This window comes from Dreissena polymorpha, chromosome 4 (assembly GCF_020536995.1).
Source record: "Dreissena polymorpha isolate Duluth1 chromosome 4, UMN_Dpol_1.0, whole genome shotgun sequence".
NCBI lineage: Eukaryota > Metazoa > Mollusca > Bivalvia > Myida > Dreissenidae > Dreissena > Dreissena polymorpha.
This window is the reverse complement of record NC_068358.1, coordinates 21,912,330-21,926,758: the sequence shown is the minus strand read 5'-3', so window position 1 is coordinate 21,926,758 and position 14,429 is coordinate 21,912,330. Positions and strand designations below refer to the sequence as shown.

General features: G+C 37.8%; 1 protein-coding gene across 2 annotated transcripts in view; it reads right to left on the bottom strand.

The window, feature by feature from the left end:
- Positions 1 to 726: 726 nt before the first annotated feature.
- Positions 727 to 14,429, bottom strand: part of LOC127877871 (uncharacterized) — a 48,636-nt gene continuing 34,933 nt past the window's right edge. For both annotated transcript variants that reach the window (XM_052424173.1, XM_052424172.1), the window contains 5 exons: positions 13,191 to 13,739; positions 7,768 to 7,976; positions 6,214 to 7,026; positions 4,677 to 4,991; positions 727 to 1,197 (listed from right to left, as the gene is read on the bottom strand). In XM_052424173.1, the coding sequence (XP_052280133.1) occupies positions 1,006 to 1,197; positions 4,677 to 4,991; positions 6,214 to 7,026; positions 7,768 to 7,976; positions 13,191 to 13,739 (2,078 nt within the window). In that variant the 3' untranslated portion in view covers positions 727 to 1,005. The remainder of the gene's footprint in view (positions 1,198 to 4,676; positions 4,992 to 6,213; positions 7,027 to 7,767; positions 7,977 to 13,190; positions 13,740 to 14,429) is intronic.

Here is a 14,429-nt window from a genome sequence, read left to right as displayed (position 1 = left end):
CCTTGGCAGCCATGTTTTTCAAGCAAACGTAACCATATTCAAACTCATCCAAGATATCATTGAGACCAATCTTCTGACCAAATTTCATGAAGATTGGACAATAAATGTGCCCTCTAGAGAGTTAACAAGGCAAATGTTGACGCCGCACAACGCACGGTGGACAAAAGGCGATCACAAAAGCTCACCATGAGCATGTTGCACTCAGGTGAGCTCAAAGGCCTTGGCAAACAGCGCAGACCCAGATGAGACGCCGCATAATGTGGCGTCTCATCAGGGTCTGCGCTGTTTGCTTAAAGGAATTTCTGTAGGAAATATTCTAAATATAGAAATGAATTTACTTCACATCCCTAATTTTGGAAATAGATCCAATTTAGAAGGATGGGAGAGTCCACTAGGCATAAAAGGGTTAAGTTCAATCAATAAATCTAAAACAATTGTCCATGAGCTTGATCCAGTAAACTTGGTCGATCTCAATAGCTGTGGCCTTACAATAAGTAATGATTACAAGAGCAATTAACAAGTAAAGAGTTTCCAAGAAGATCTGGTATTATATAATTAACCACAACAAGGATTGTTTAATTTTGTTTGGTAATTGGTGATTTTCTTGAATGATTTAGGTAAAAAAAAAACTGTTTTGTTGAACATTAGTAACATGTTCTTAGTTCAGCTGGTATTAACCACTTACACAGGAGACTAAGAAGAAAAAACAAATAAATTTTTACAACATAATTTTCATAAATTTATTGCTCATCATGCATAGCATCATACCATGACATTTTCAAATAGCTCATTTCTGTACAGCAGTAGAACATAAATACAAACATACAACCACAATAACTGAAAATACACAAATGAACAGACAAGAAATCAGAAGATTTTAACTAAACATAAGAGCACAATAATTTTGTAGAACAGAAGTACTATGCAGATCATGATTGAACACAGGCATGCGAGTTTTTATTAATCAACGATAATCACATATAAATAGGCTATAAATATTCTATGCTACACATCGATGATGCTGTTCATGAGGATGTACATCATCTCAGGGGACTCCTTCAGTGCAGCGTGTGGGTCCACAACGATGGCCCGTCGCTGCTCAGTCTTCATCTGGCGCTCTACCTCGAGGAAACCCTTGTCCCCAGACACGATCGTGAACGGGATCTCCTTAGGAAGGCGCTCATGCATCTTACCCACCTGTAAGTATCAGTAGGAAATGAATAAATATGTTTAACCCATTTATGCCTAGTGGACTCTCCCATCCTTCTAAATTGGATCAATTTATTTCCAAAATTAGGAATGTCTAGTATGTTTATTTCTATATTTAGAATATTTCTTACAGAAATTCCTTTAAGCAAACAGCGCAGACCCTGATGAGACGCTGCATCATGCAGCGTCTCATCTGGGTCTACGCTATTTGCCAAGGCCTTTTTTTTATGCTAGGCATAAATGGATTAAAACCTAAAATATCTTATTGCAAACTAGCAGGTTATCAATGACACCCCTTCAACCAAGGTAAGACACACATGTACACATGATCAGAGGTGGCCTCTTGATTGAAATGAAATAAAAGCTGAAGAAAACTTTAGTGTTGTTATCATCAGAATGGGAGACCTGTCTCCCCTGAATAATCACAAGACACAGGTATGTCCTTAAAGTTGTTACTTGGTTCTGAAAGTTGATTCTTATGTGCTATATTTTGCAGATTTATCTCTTAAAATCACTGCAATTAATAAGGTGATACCATTTTGCCTTTGGACACACTTTAAAAATTTACTTTAACTAAAATTTGTTATTGCTCCATGTTTAAGTCAAAGTTAATATGATTTTTTTTACTCTTTAGGAATACATTTTCATTTGATCTGAAACCTTATCAGAACAATTCAAGTTTTGACTATTTAAATGGTAAAACAAGAATATCAGTGAAACTAATGGATGCTCCCCGATGATGCGCTTTGTCAATCTATGTGTTAATAACCACCTAAAAAAATCTTTTATTAGCCTCAGTGACCTTGACCCCAGTGATGTCAAACCTCATCAAAAGGTAGACCCATGCAAGGTACCTACATGTCAAATATGAAAGAGATCGGAAAAGTATTGAAGGTGCTATGAGAAACTGTTACAAAAGCGTGGCGGAAAATATATTAATAGCCTCGGTGACCTTGAGCCCAGTGACCTCAAACCTCACCAATAGGTAGAGGTCCATGCAAGGTACCTACATGGCAAATATGTAAGAGATTGGTAAAGTATTGAAGGTGCTATGAGAAACTGAAAGAAAAGCGTGACGGAAAATCTATTATAAGCCTTGGTGACCTTGAGCCCAGTGATCTCAAACGTCATCAAAAGGTAGAGGTCCATGGAAGGTACCTACATGCCAAATATGAAAGAGATCGGTAAAGTATTGAAGGTGGTATGAGAAACTGTAACAAAAGTGTGACGGAAAAATCTATTTTTAGCCTCGGTGACCTTGACATTGACCCCAGTGACCTCAAACCTCATCAAAAGGTAGAGGTCCATGCAAGGTACCTGCATGCCAAATATGAAAGAGATGTGTAAAGTCTTGAAGGTGCCATGAGAAACTGTAACAAAAGTGTGACAGAAAATCTATTATTAGCCTCGGTGACCTTGACCCCAGTGACCTCAAACCTCATCAAAAGGTAGAGGATTTTTCGGGGAGCATAAAAAGTTACCCCTATGTTTAAGCAAATGTTGACCCCAGGGGCATGATTAGAATAAACTTGGTAGAGTACCCCGGTACTACTATACGATACTTCACACAAAACAAGAAAACTTGTTGAATTGATATCCCTGCTGAATTAAGTTTGTTTATTGATAGGTGCAGATGGATGACCAGAACAATAACTGTAAATGACAAAGAGTAAGGTTTTTGTTTGTATATATTGAAATTCTCCTAATTGATATCTATAAACCAATGAAATTTCATGTTGAAATCTTGTATAGTATCTGAGATACAGCACTGAAAAATTACATGATACAAAAACAAAACAAGAGGGCCAAGATGGCCCTAGTTCCCTCACCTGAGAGTAGTCGGTTTATTTAATCTTAACCAAACGTCAAACTTGACCTAGATATTGTACAGACAAACATCTTGGTCAAGTTTCATCATTATTGAACCAAAACTCTGGTGTATGGGGTGTTTTTTTTTTAATTTTACCTGGGGACCTATATTTTGAGTTGACCCCTCTTACCAAACATCAAACTTTGCTTACAAAAATAATATTTTGACCAAGATTCATATAATCTGAAACAAAATTGTGACCTCTAGAGTGTTTACAAGGATTTTGTATAATATAATGAAAATGTGGACAATCTAAGGGCAATAATTATGGCATTAATTATGTGATTTTGCTCATTTATCAAACTTGACTGAGATCTTTCAGCAACTTTCATAAAGAATGCTTGAGAAGTGTGAATGCTAGAGTGTTTACAAACCAAATGCGGACGAACGGACGGCGGACAAAGACCAATTCTAAAACCTCACCTGAGCAATCAGGTGAGCTAAAAAGTGTGTTTCACTGATCTGAGCCATTTTCCAACTTGTCAGAGAAATCAATAAAACCAATGCATTGACTAAGTTTCATGATGATTAGGCCAACAAATGAGACTTCTATAGTGTTCAATCACAAGGTTTCTCTCTAGTCACATAAGGAAAACTGTCCCCCCCCCCCCCCCCCCCCGGCGGCCATGTTTTTGACTGATCGGGACCATTTGCGAACTCATGTGAGATATATATGAAACCAATCTTTTCACCAAGTTTATGATGCTTCACAAGCTTTTTTTACTTTATAAATATAAGAAAACTGCCCCCCCCCCGGCAGCCATGTTATTCAACTGACCGGAACCATTTTTTAACTCAACTCTCGTATCAAGGAAACAAATGTTAGGGTTATGGTTCTTGTGCATGGCAGTACTTCTCATTGATATCTATACACCCATGAAGTTTCATCTTTAAATTGTATATAGTTTCTTGGATATAGCCTTGAAAAGTGTGTGACCAGCATAAATCATGCAAAAACAACAACAGGCAATACATTTTATTTAAGGTTAGTGTTTGGTTATGGTTCTTAAGCAAAGACTTCTCCTAATTAACATCTATACAACCTTGAAGTTTCATGATGATGTCTTAAATAGTTTCTCAGATATAGCCATAAAATGTTTGTAAAAGACAGATACCATATAAAAAACAACAACGGCAATAGCCATTACTTAAGAAAGTGGACGGTTATGGTTCTTGTGCATGGCACTATTTGTAAAATGATATTCATACACCCATAAGTTTCTAGTTAAAATCTTGTATAGTTTCTCAGATAAAGCCCTTAAAAGTTTGCGTGGGACAGACGTCATAAAACAAAAACAAAGGGAAATAACTCTTATAAAAGAAATGTAAGGTTATAGGGTTTGTGCATGCCACTTCTCCTCATTTATATCTATACAGTATACACCCTTGAAGTTTTATGTTGAAATCTATTATAGTTTCTGAGATATAGCCCTCAAAAGTAGGAATAGAAAAAACAGACTAATAGACACACCATGCTAAAACTATATTCCTCCGCCTTTGGGGAGAATAAAAAGTGCAGCAATTAAAGACCACTGGTAAGGTGTATACCAAGAACTCGTCAATTAATATTCAAATTATATATTGTTTAAATGCATACTGTTAGCACAATGGCAAAGTCTGCGGCGTCCTTGGTGGTGCCACATCTCTGGTGCAGATAGAACTCCCGCCTCTGCTTCATGTCCTGCAGCAGGGCACACTTGTGGGGCTCGAACCAGGCAACCTTGCCCCCTTGGAAGGCCCACACAAATGTCCCATCTGGCAGGGGTCGGGGGAGACGCGTGAAGAAGCAGCCGAAGTTGTCGAGGTCCAGGAAGATCAAGTGGCGCATACGGGAGAGGTTCGGGGTGCTGACTGGGCTGTCATCTATGGGGCTCCTGGAACGGTCCCGCTTGCTCAGCTGGGAGTCCGCTTCCTGTAGAGCAAGGCATGTCATCAAATATCGTAGATGCATTAGTGCTAGGCATTATCTAATGCTATTTTGAGAAAAGAATTACGTAAAAACTTACAAGAGCAAAGAGTTAATGGGCATATTAATTATTTATAAATGCTCAAGAGATGTCCAAAGAAAAGGCGCTCAACTCTTTCTTCACTTTGATAGTATAATGTACATTTCCTGTCTGTGATCTTACACAAGGACTTACAAGACTAGAAGATTCAACTGAATATCTGTGGAGCAAATTAAGGACCACCAAAAGGTAAATGGACAACAAGATGTGTTTGTGAAACACAATGTCCCCCTATATGACGTTTGACCTTGTATGATGACCTTGACCCTTCACCACTCAAAATGTGCAGCTCCATGAGATACACATGCATTTCAAATATAAAATTGCTAGCTTCAATATTGCAGAAGTGACATTACATGAGCAATTTTGACCCATATATTTGACCTTGAAGGATGACCTTGACCTTCACCTTTCACCACTAAAAATGTGCAGCTCCATGAGATACACGTGCATGCCAAATATCAAGTTGCTATCTTCAATATTGCAAAAGTATTCATAAAATTAGCGATTTGGGCCACATATATTTGACCTCTGACCTTGAAGTATGACCTTGACCTTGACCTTTCACCACTAAAAATGTGCAGCTCCATGAGATACACATGCATGCCAAATATCAAGTTGCTATCTTCAATATTGCAAAAGTACTCATAAAATGAGCGATTTTGGCCACATATATTTAACATCCTACCTTGAAGGATGACCTTGACCTTTCACCACTCAAATTGTGCAGCTCCATGAGATACACATGCATGCCAAATATCAAGTTGCTATCTTGAATATTGAAATACTGCAAAAGTGTACATTAAATGAGCGATTTTGACCCAAATATTTGACCTTTGACCTTGAAGGATGACCTTGACCTTTCACCACTCAAAATGTGCAGCTCCATGAGATACATATGCATGCCAAATATCAAGTTCCTATTTTCAATATTGCAAAAGTTATTGCAAATGTTAACGTTGGCGCAAACCAACCAACCAACAGACCAACAGACCAACCAACAGACAGGGCAAAAACAATATGTCCCCCACTACTATAGTGGGGGACATAATAAAGGCTTTAAGGAACAGAAGCATATACAAACTATTCCAAATGTCATTTATACAAATTAAGGCAGTTTTCACTCACCTGACTGTTGCTGCTGCCTGCTTTTGGGTCTGAACTTCTTAAACTTCTTGTGGAAGCAGCGGTCTGACTGGAGCCAGGTAACATGAAGTCTGGTGGTGTAAACTCTCTTGTTTGGAGAAAACTAAAATCTTTCTTTGCTTCTTCTATTTCATCATTTTTTATAAGCAAACTATTGTTGCTATCTTGTTTTGATTTTTTTTTAATATTTTCATTTTCTGTATTTTGATTCTGACCGAATATTGCCTTAAAACCTTCACCAAGCCGGCTTACACCTGGGATCTGATTGAATTTGATCTGATCCAGCTTAAAAGTATATGTAGCTTTATTACATTTTTCTGATTTTTCAGTTTCATCTTTATCACGACACTCATCAGCCACCGTGATCTTCTGCCCACTTTTGACTGACATTTCATTGAGAACTCTGCAGGCCCCAGTCTTTTGAGGTGTATCCACCACCACGCAGTCATCGTCACTGTCGCTCAGCACCAACTTCAGCCTACTCTTCTGCACTCCTGCCCTTTCACTTTCAGGGGACGACCCTTCTTGGCTGCCTACCAACACCTGACTACGTTTCCTCTTTACTCCACTCACAACGCCACTGGGTCCAGGGTCAGGATCAACATTTACAGGTCTTACAAGTGTCAAGGCACAGCGCCTCAGAAATTCCTTGAATGACCTTGTGTCATTTTCCACGATCTCTCCGTGTACACCATTTCCGCATTCGTGTCTTTTCTTTCCGTCAGTGTTGCTATCTAACAAGCGATGACACGAGGTACATGAGTAACTGGCCAGATACTCAGCAAATGTATCCACCTGAAAAAATTATGGATGGATGAAAAGCTGATGGAAGAATCCCTACACACTGTGATGAATAATTATTTGCTGGGAAACAGCGTTACAAAATGCATGTTGAATTCATTTCTGATAATTTCTTTAAGACTCATCCCACTACCAAAAATTACAGAAGCAGATGATTTTGCTTGGAAACAAATCTTAATCATTTGATAAGAAAAAAATCCAAAAAGGCCAAAGGCTCTCAGCTGTTTAATTGAGCACAAAAGGTACTTCACGGTTCCAAGCAGCTTTTATGATGTTTGTAAAATAACTGTGGCTTCTGACCTTGGTTTTTAAAATTAGCCACTTCTGAACTCCAATGAGATATCATTAGAACAAATTCTTTTAAAATGTTTTATGCTGATTAGGCAAAAACACACAATTTTTTAGGATGTTTTTATTTTTTTCCCTTAAGAAAATAAGCCTGAGACTTTGGACAGTTTTTTATACACACAATCACGTTTTCCTGAGTTACTGGTAGCTACATGTAAGTAATGAGAGTATTATACTCAATCCTGTAACTGATATCTTTTCCACTTGCGTCAAAGGTACAGGAGAAGTGCTATAAAAATAATTGCATGACCAAATCTCCGCGCAAGTCCATGAACATGCAATCTTCCGATATTTAGTCCAGCGCTCTACCAACTGCGCTAGCAGGCCATTTGAATATCTTGTCAGACAAAATATATAGGTTCCAACTCAAAGCGACCAAGAACTTACAACGTTGGCTTCGGTGAAGGCCGACACGACATGCTGATTCTGTGTTTCCAACATGTGGTTCCTATAGCAGGCAGGTGTCTCCATCAGCAGACCACACTCCAGGCACTGCACAGAGTAGGGTTTCTTAGAACAGCGCGCCATGAAGTCCACAACTAGGGGGGCAAACACCGGTATAGGCTCCAGGGGCGAACTCTGAACATAGCAGTCCTCTGGAAGGCACAAGGAATACAATAATACTATCACACAGTAAGGTTTTTCAGCAATCAGAGTAAAGGTAAAATCTGCCAACCATTTCATGAGAAATTTATTATACCAAGTTTTGGGATTAATAATTGATATTAAGTGGAAATCTTCTAAACTGGATATTCCTTCGGACCATGATATAAGTCTGATTTATTGACGACGTATCTTATCCGAGAGTCTGATGACTAACTATATGTAAACAAGAGGGCCAAGAAGGCCCTAGTTCGCTCCCCTGAGAGGAGTAAGTTCATTCAATCTTTACCAAATGTCAAACTTTACCTAGATATTGCCCAGACAAACATTCGGGTCAAGTTTCGTCATTATTGAACCAACACTTTGACGCATGGAGTGTTTTTGTGTTTGTAAGATTTGACCTGGTTACCTTTATTTTGAGTTGACCCCCCTAACCAAACATCAAACTTTGCTTACAAAAATAAATATAATGACCAAGAGTGTTTACAAGGATTTTGTATAATATACAGAAAATTTGGACAATCTAAGGGCAATAATTATGGCATTTATTATGTGATTTTGCTCATTATCAAAATTGACTGAGATCTTTCAGCAACTTTGATAAAGAATGATTGAGAAATGTGAATGCTGGAGTGTTTACAAACCAAATGTGGACAGACGGACGGATGGCGGACAAAGACCAATCCTAAAACCTCACCTGAGCAATAATCAGGTGAGCTAATAAGTGTGTTACACCGATCTTAGCCATTTTCCAACTTGTCCAAGAAATCAATAAAACCAATGTATTGACTAAGTTTCACGATGATTAGGCAATAAATGTTACTTCTATAGTGTTTGATCACAAGGTTTCTCTCTAGTCACATAAGGTAAACTTGACTGATCGGGACCTTTTGCGAACTCATCTGAGATATATATAAAACCAATCTTTTCACCAAGTTTCATGATGATTGGGTAAATAATGTGACTTCTAGAGTGTTCACAAGCTTTTTTCTAATATATAAATATAAGAAAACTGCCCCCCCCCCAGCAGCCATGTTGTTCAACTGACCGGAACCATTTTCGAACTCAACTCTTGTATCAAAGAAACAAATGTTCTGACCAAATTTCATGAAAATTGGGCCAAAAATGTGACTTCTAGATCAGTGTTCACATGTTTTCACTATATACATATAGAGAAAAATGACCCGCCCACTAGCGGCAATGTTTTTTACCGATCTGGACCATTTTCAATCTCGTCCGAGATATCAATAAAACCAATGTTTTGACCAACTTTCATGATGATTGGGCAAAAATTTTGACTTGAATCTAGAGTGTTTACAAGGTTTTTCTATAGCCAAATAAGGAAAAATGCCCCGCCCACTGGCGGCCATGTTATTAAACGGACCAGAAGCACTTTTGAACTCAACCAACATATCATTAAGGCTAACATTTTGACAAAATTTCATGAAAATTGGGCCAAAAATGTGACTTCTAGAGTGTTCAAATGTTTTCACTATATACATATATAGAGAAAAATGCCCCGCCCACTGGCGGCCATGATTTCTCCGATCTGGACCATTTTTAAACTCCTCCAAGATATCAATGAAACCAATGTTTTGACCAACTTTAATGATGATTGGCCAAAAATTGTGACTTCTAGAGTGTTTACAAGGTTTCTCTTTGGCCAAATAAAGAAAACTGCCCCACCCACTGGGGGCCATGTTTTTCAACGGACATGAACCACTTTTGAACTCAACCAACATATCATTAAGGCAAACATTTTGACAAAGTTACATGAAGATTGGGCATAAAATGTGACTTCTACAGTGTTTACGAGGTTTTTCTTTTTTTTTTGACCTAGTGACCTAGTTTTTGACACAGCATGACCCTGTTTCGAACTCGATCGAGATATCATTGGGACAAATCTTCTGACCAAGTTTCATTAAGATCGGACAATAAATGTGGCCTCTAGAGTGTTTACGAACAAATGTGGACCGACAGACGACGAACGAAAGGATGAAGACCGGTCACAATAGCTCACCTGAGTGATCAGGTGAGCTAAAAACCTCTCTTAAGTACAACAATTTCTGTTGTTACATTAATCCTTGTTCATGTATAATAACTTTAATGATGATTTCAATTTGTATTGTAGTAAGTTCACAGTGGTATTTTTTCATTTAAATTGGGTCCAGTAAATGGAAAAAAGTATATTTTTCCCAAATGGGAGCTAAAAATTCTTAACAGAAGCTTATTCTTTTTTAGATTGCATCCATATAAGTTCAACCTAAGTACAATGTAAACATAATACTGAAAACACCGGGGTTGCGAGCATTTAAGTTTTAAACTTTTATCATGACTGAGTAAAAAATTTAGCCCGTAGAATGCTTACAAGGTTTTGTTTGGAGTTGACATAGTAACCTGATTTTTAAATACGCGTGACCCAATTGTCCAGATTATATTCTGACTAAGTTTTATCAAGATTGAATGAAAAATGTCACAAGCTAAATGTTGACAATGCCAAACCTCCACTGCATACCGCAAACCAAACAAAGGTTTGGTGCACTTTGTGCTCAGGTGTTCTTTAAACAGGACCAGAACAATTATCTAGTTTGGAAAGATTTGGTTTGAACATATCCAGTTGAGAGGGTTTCCACAGTACACATGTTATAAAGGAAAACAAGCCATACTTAAAACAAGAGGGCCTAAAAGGCCCAAATTCGCTCACCTGAGATAAATATATTTTTGGGACATATCTTCTGACACAGTTTCATGAAGATCGGAAAATAAATGTGGCCTCTAGAGTGTTAACAAGGTTTTACTATAATAGCCATATAAAGAAAAATGCCCCGCCCCCTGGCAGCCATGTTTTTCAACCAACCGGCATCATTTTTGAACTCGTCCAAGATATTATCGGGATGAATCTTCTGACCAAGTTTCATGAAGATCGGACAGTAAATGTGGCCATTAGAGTGTTAACAAGATTTTACTAAAAACCTCTCTTAAGTACAACAATTTCTGTTGTTACATTAATCCTTGTTCATGTATAATAACTTTAATGATGATTTCAATTTGTATTGTAGTAAGTTCACAGTGGTATTTTTTCATTTAAATTGGGTCCAGTAAATGGAAAAAAGTATATTTTTCCCAAATGGGAGCTAAAAATTCTTAACGGAAGCTTATTCTTTTTTAGATTGCATCCATATAAGTTCAACCTAAGTACAATGTAAACATAATACTGAAAACACCAGGGTTGCGAGCATTTAAGTTTTAAACTTTTATCATGACTGAGTAAAAAATTTAGCCCGTAGAATGCTTACAAGGTTTTGTTTGGAGTTGACATAGTAACCTGATTTTTAAATAAGCGTGACCCAATTGTCCAGATTATATTCTGACTAAGTTTTATCAAGATTGAATGAAAAATGTCACAAGCTCAATGTTGACAATGCCAAACCTACACTGCATACCGCAAACCAAACAAAGGTTTGGTGCACTTTGTGCTCAGGTGTTCTTTAAACAGGACCAGAACAATTATCTAGTTTGGAAAGATTTTGGTTTGAACATATCCAGTTGAGAGGGTTTCCACAGTACACATGTTATAAAGGAAAACAAGCCATACTTAAAACAAGAGGGCCTAAAAGGCCCAAATTCGCTCACCTGAGATAAATATATTTTTGGGACATATCTTCTGACACAGTTTCATGAAGATCGGAAAATAAATGTGGCCTCTAGAGTGTTAACAAGGTTTTACTATAATAGCCATATAAAGAAAAATGCCCCGCCCCCTGGCAGCCATGTTTTTCAACCAACCGGCATCATTTTTGAACTCGTCCAAGATATTATCGGGATGAATCTTCTGACCAAGTTTCATGAAGATCGGACAGTAAATGTGGCCATTAGAGTGTTAACAAGATTTTACTATAGCCAAATAAGGAAAAATGCCCCGCCTCTTGGAAGCCATGCTTTTCAAGCAAAGGTTACCATTTTTGAACTCATCCAAGATATAATTGGGACAAATCTTCTGAGCAAGTTTAATGAAGATCGGAAAATAAATGTGGCCTCTAGAGTGTTAACAAGGTTTTACTATTGACATAAAAGGAAAAATGCCCCGACCCCTGGCGGCCATGTTTTGCAACCAACCGACATCATTTTCGAACTTGTCCAAGATATTATTGGGATAAATCTTATGACCAAGTTTCATGAAGATCAGACCATAAATGTGGCCTCTAGAGTGTTAACAAGATTTTACTATAGCCATATAAGGCAGCCATGTTTTTCAAGCAAACGTTTCGAACTCATCCAAGATATCATTGATGACCATTAATCTTCTGACCAAATTTCATGAAGATTGGACAATAAATATGGCCTCTAGAGAGTTAACAAGGCAAATGTTGTAGCCGCACAACGCATAACAGATGACGGACAAAAGGCGATCACAAAAGCTCACCATGAGCACAAACATGAGCACGTTGTGCTCAGGTGAACAAAAAATGTAAAATCATCGTCTTTCTGATTGTTTTAATAAATAATTTAGTGCGTTTTTTTTTCAGCTGTAAACATTCAAGCAGTAATGCTTTGTAGTCAAAGACACATTGAATCCATATAAAACAAGAGATGTGTTTGTCAGAAACACAATGCCCCCTTATGCGCCGCTTCGAATTATTTATTTTTACCTGTGACCTTGAAGGATGACCTTGACCTTTCACCACTCAAAATGTGCAGCTCCATGAGATACACATGCATGCCAAATATCAAGTTGCTATCTTCAATATTGCAAAAGTTATGAAGAAGGTTAAAGTTTTGGTTAAAGTTTTTGAATTTGTTTTTTTTACCTTTGACCTTGAAGGATGAACTTGACCTTGACCTTTCACCACTCAAAATGTGCAGCTCCATGAGATACACATGCATGCCAAATATCAAGTTGCTATGTTCAATATTGCAAAAGTTATGAAGAAGGTTAAAGTTTTGGTTTAAGTTTTGGGACACACACATACAATGACAGACAGGCCAAAAACAATATACCCCCGATCTTTCGATCCGGGGGCATAAAAATCCATTAAAGAGGTAAAAAATTCTACTAAAATTAGATGCAGGCAAAATTGTATTTCCACAAATCACATAATATTACCTTAAATTTGGATTTAAACTTTGGAAAAAGTCAACATTTTAATTCTTCAAATAGGGTCTTGGAGGGGTTAGGGGAAGGCGCGGATATTTTTAAACATCTGTACCTGTGAATGGATAGCTGATGGTGCTGTGTTTGCTCTCCTCTAGATGTGAGGTGCATTCATCCCGGGTGCTAAACAGCTGTAAACACTGGGCACACATATAGGCAGCCACCTCTAATGGAGGGAAGATGCCAAGGTGCCCTGGCTTCTTATTGATGTGGTTCTTACATGAGATCAGGTCCGCAAAATTCTTATCACATTCGGGGCACACATACCCCAAGGGATCCGGCAGCAATTTGCAGTCGAGGGTCCTTATGCAAGGGTTACAGGGGGAGTGTTGGAACAGATTCATGTGATGAGCAAGAATGATCTCATCGGAGAAAGTCGCTTCACAATTCAAAATTCTACATGACCATCGACTCCTTGTTTTCTTTTTGTTTTTCCCCACTTCACTGGACTGGTCCACTGTTGGGTTTGGCGGACCCCTTGTTATTTTGGATCGGTTCCTTCGTGGTTTTGACTGGTCCCCTGTAGGGTTATTGGGGCTGGACGTTGAATGGGAACCACTTTGTGTCTCAACTGGTGGTCTGTTGGCAGACGCATCTTTAACTCCTAAAAATACAAGTACTTTTAATGTGAATCTGTGCATTATTTTCCTGTTTTCCATTGATCTACACATATAGGGATTTTGAACTTGATTTTCACTGTTTAAAAATGTGCAAACTACCAGTGAAAATTACCCTTGATCATAAAAAAATAAGTTATTTAGTGTGAAATGATGCCATAATTTTGATTATTTCTCTGATATTATTGTGTGGTGATAATCGCTAAAAAGGGACATTGAAACTTGCCTATTAGTCCAATGTCAATAGTATTAGTATAGGGAATACCCAATCACATGATCAAACAAAATATAATTATCATTTATGGCTGTGCCTCTCATGAAAATATGACTTCTGCTTGTATTCATGAATTTAAATCAATAATAAAGCAAAACCATCATACAATAAATCCTCTTATTTCTGAGCAGTGACTATGTTTACTGAAGCAGATCTGTGCTCCCATTTCATGTGACTGTGACCCTAGGTTACTTTATACCTTGTTTCTGCTCAAGTCATGACTACCCAAGCCAAGATTGTCACACTCATTTCCTAATTTTAGGGCCAGAAGCAGTCCCAGCTACATGTAATTTCTTTTCAAATTGCAAGTAAATATCTATTGAAATTCAACCTTGCACATCAATAGTGATTTTGAACCGATCATTACAGTACACATCAATGAGAAAATAGAGCAGTAACTTAA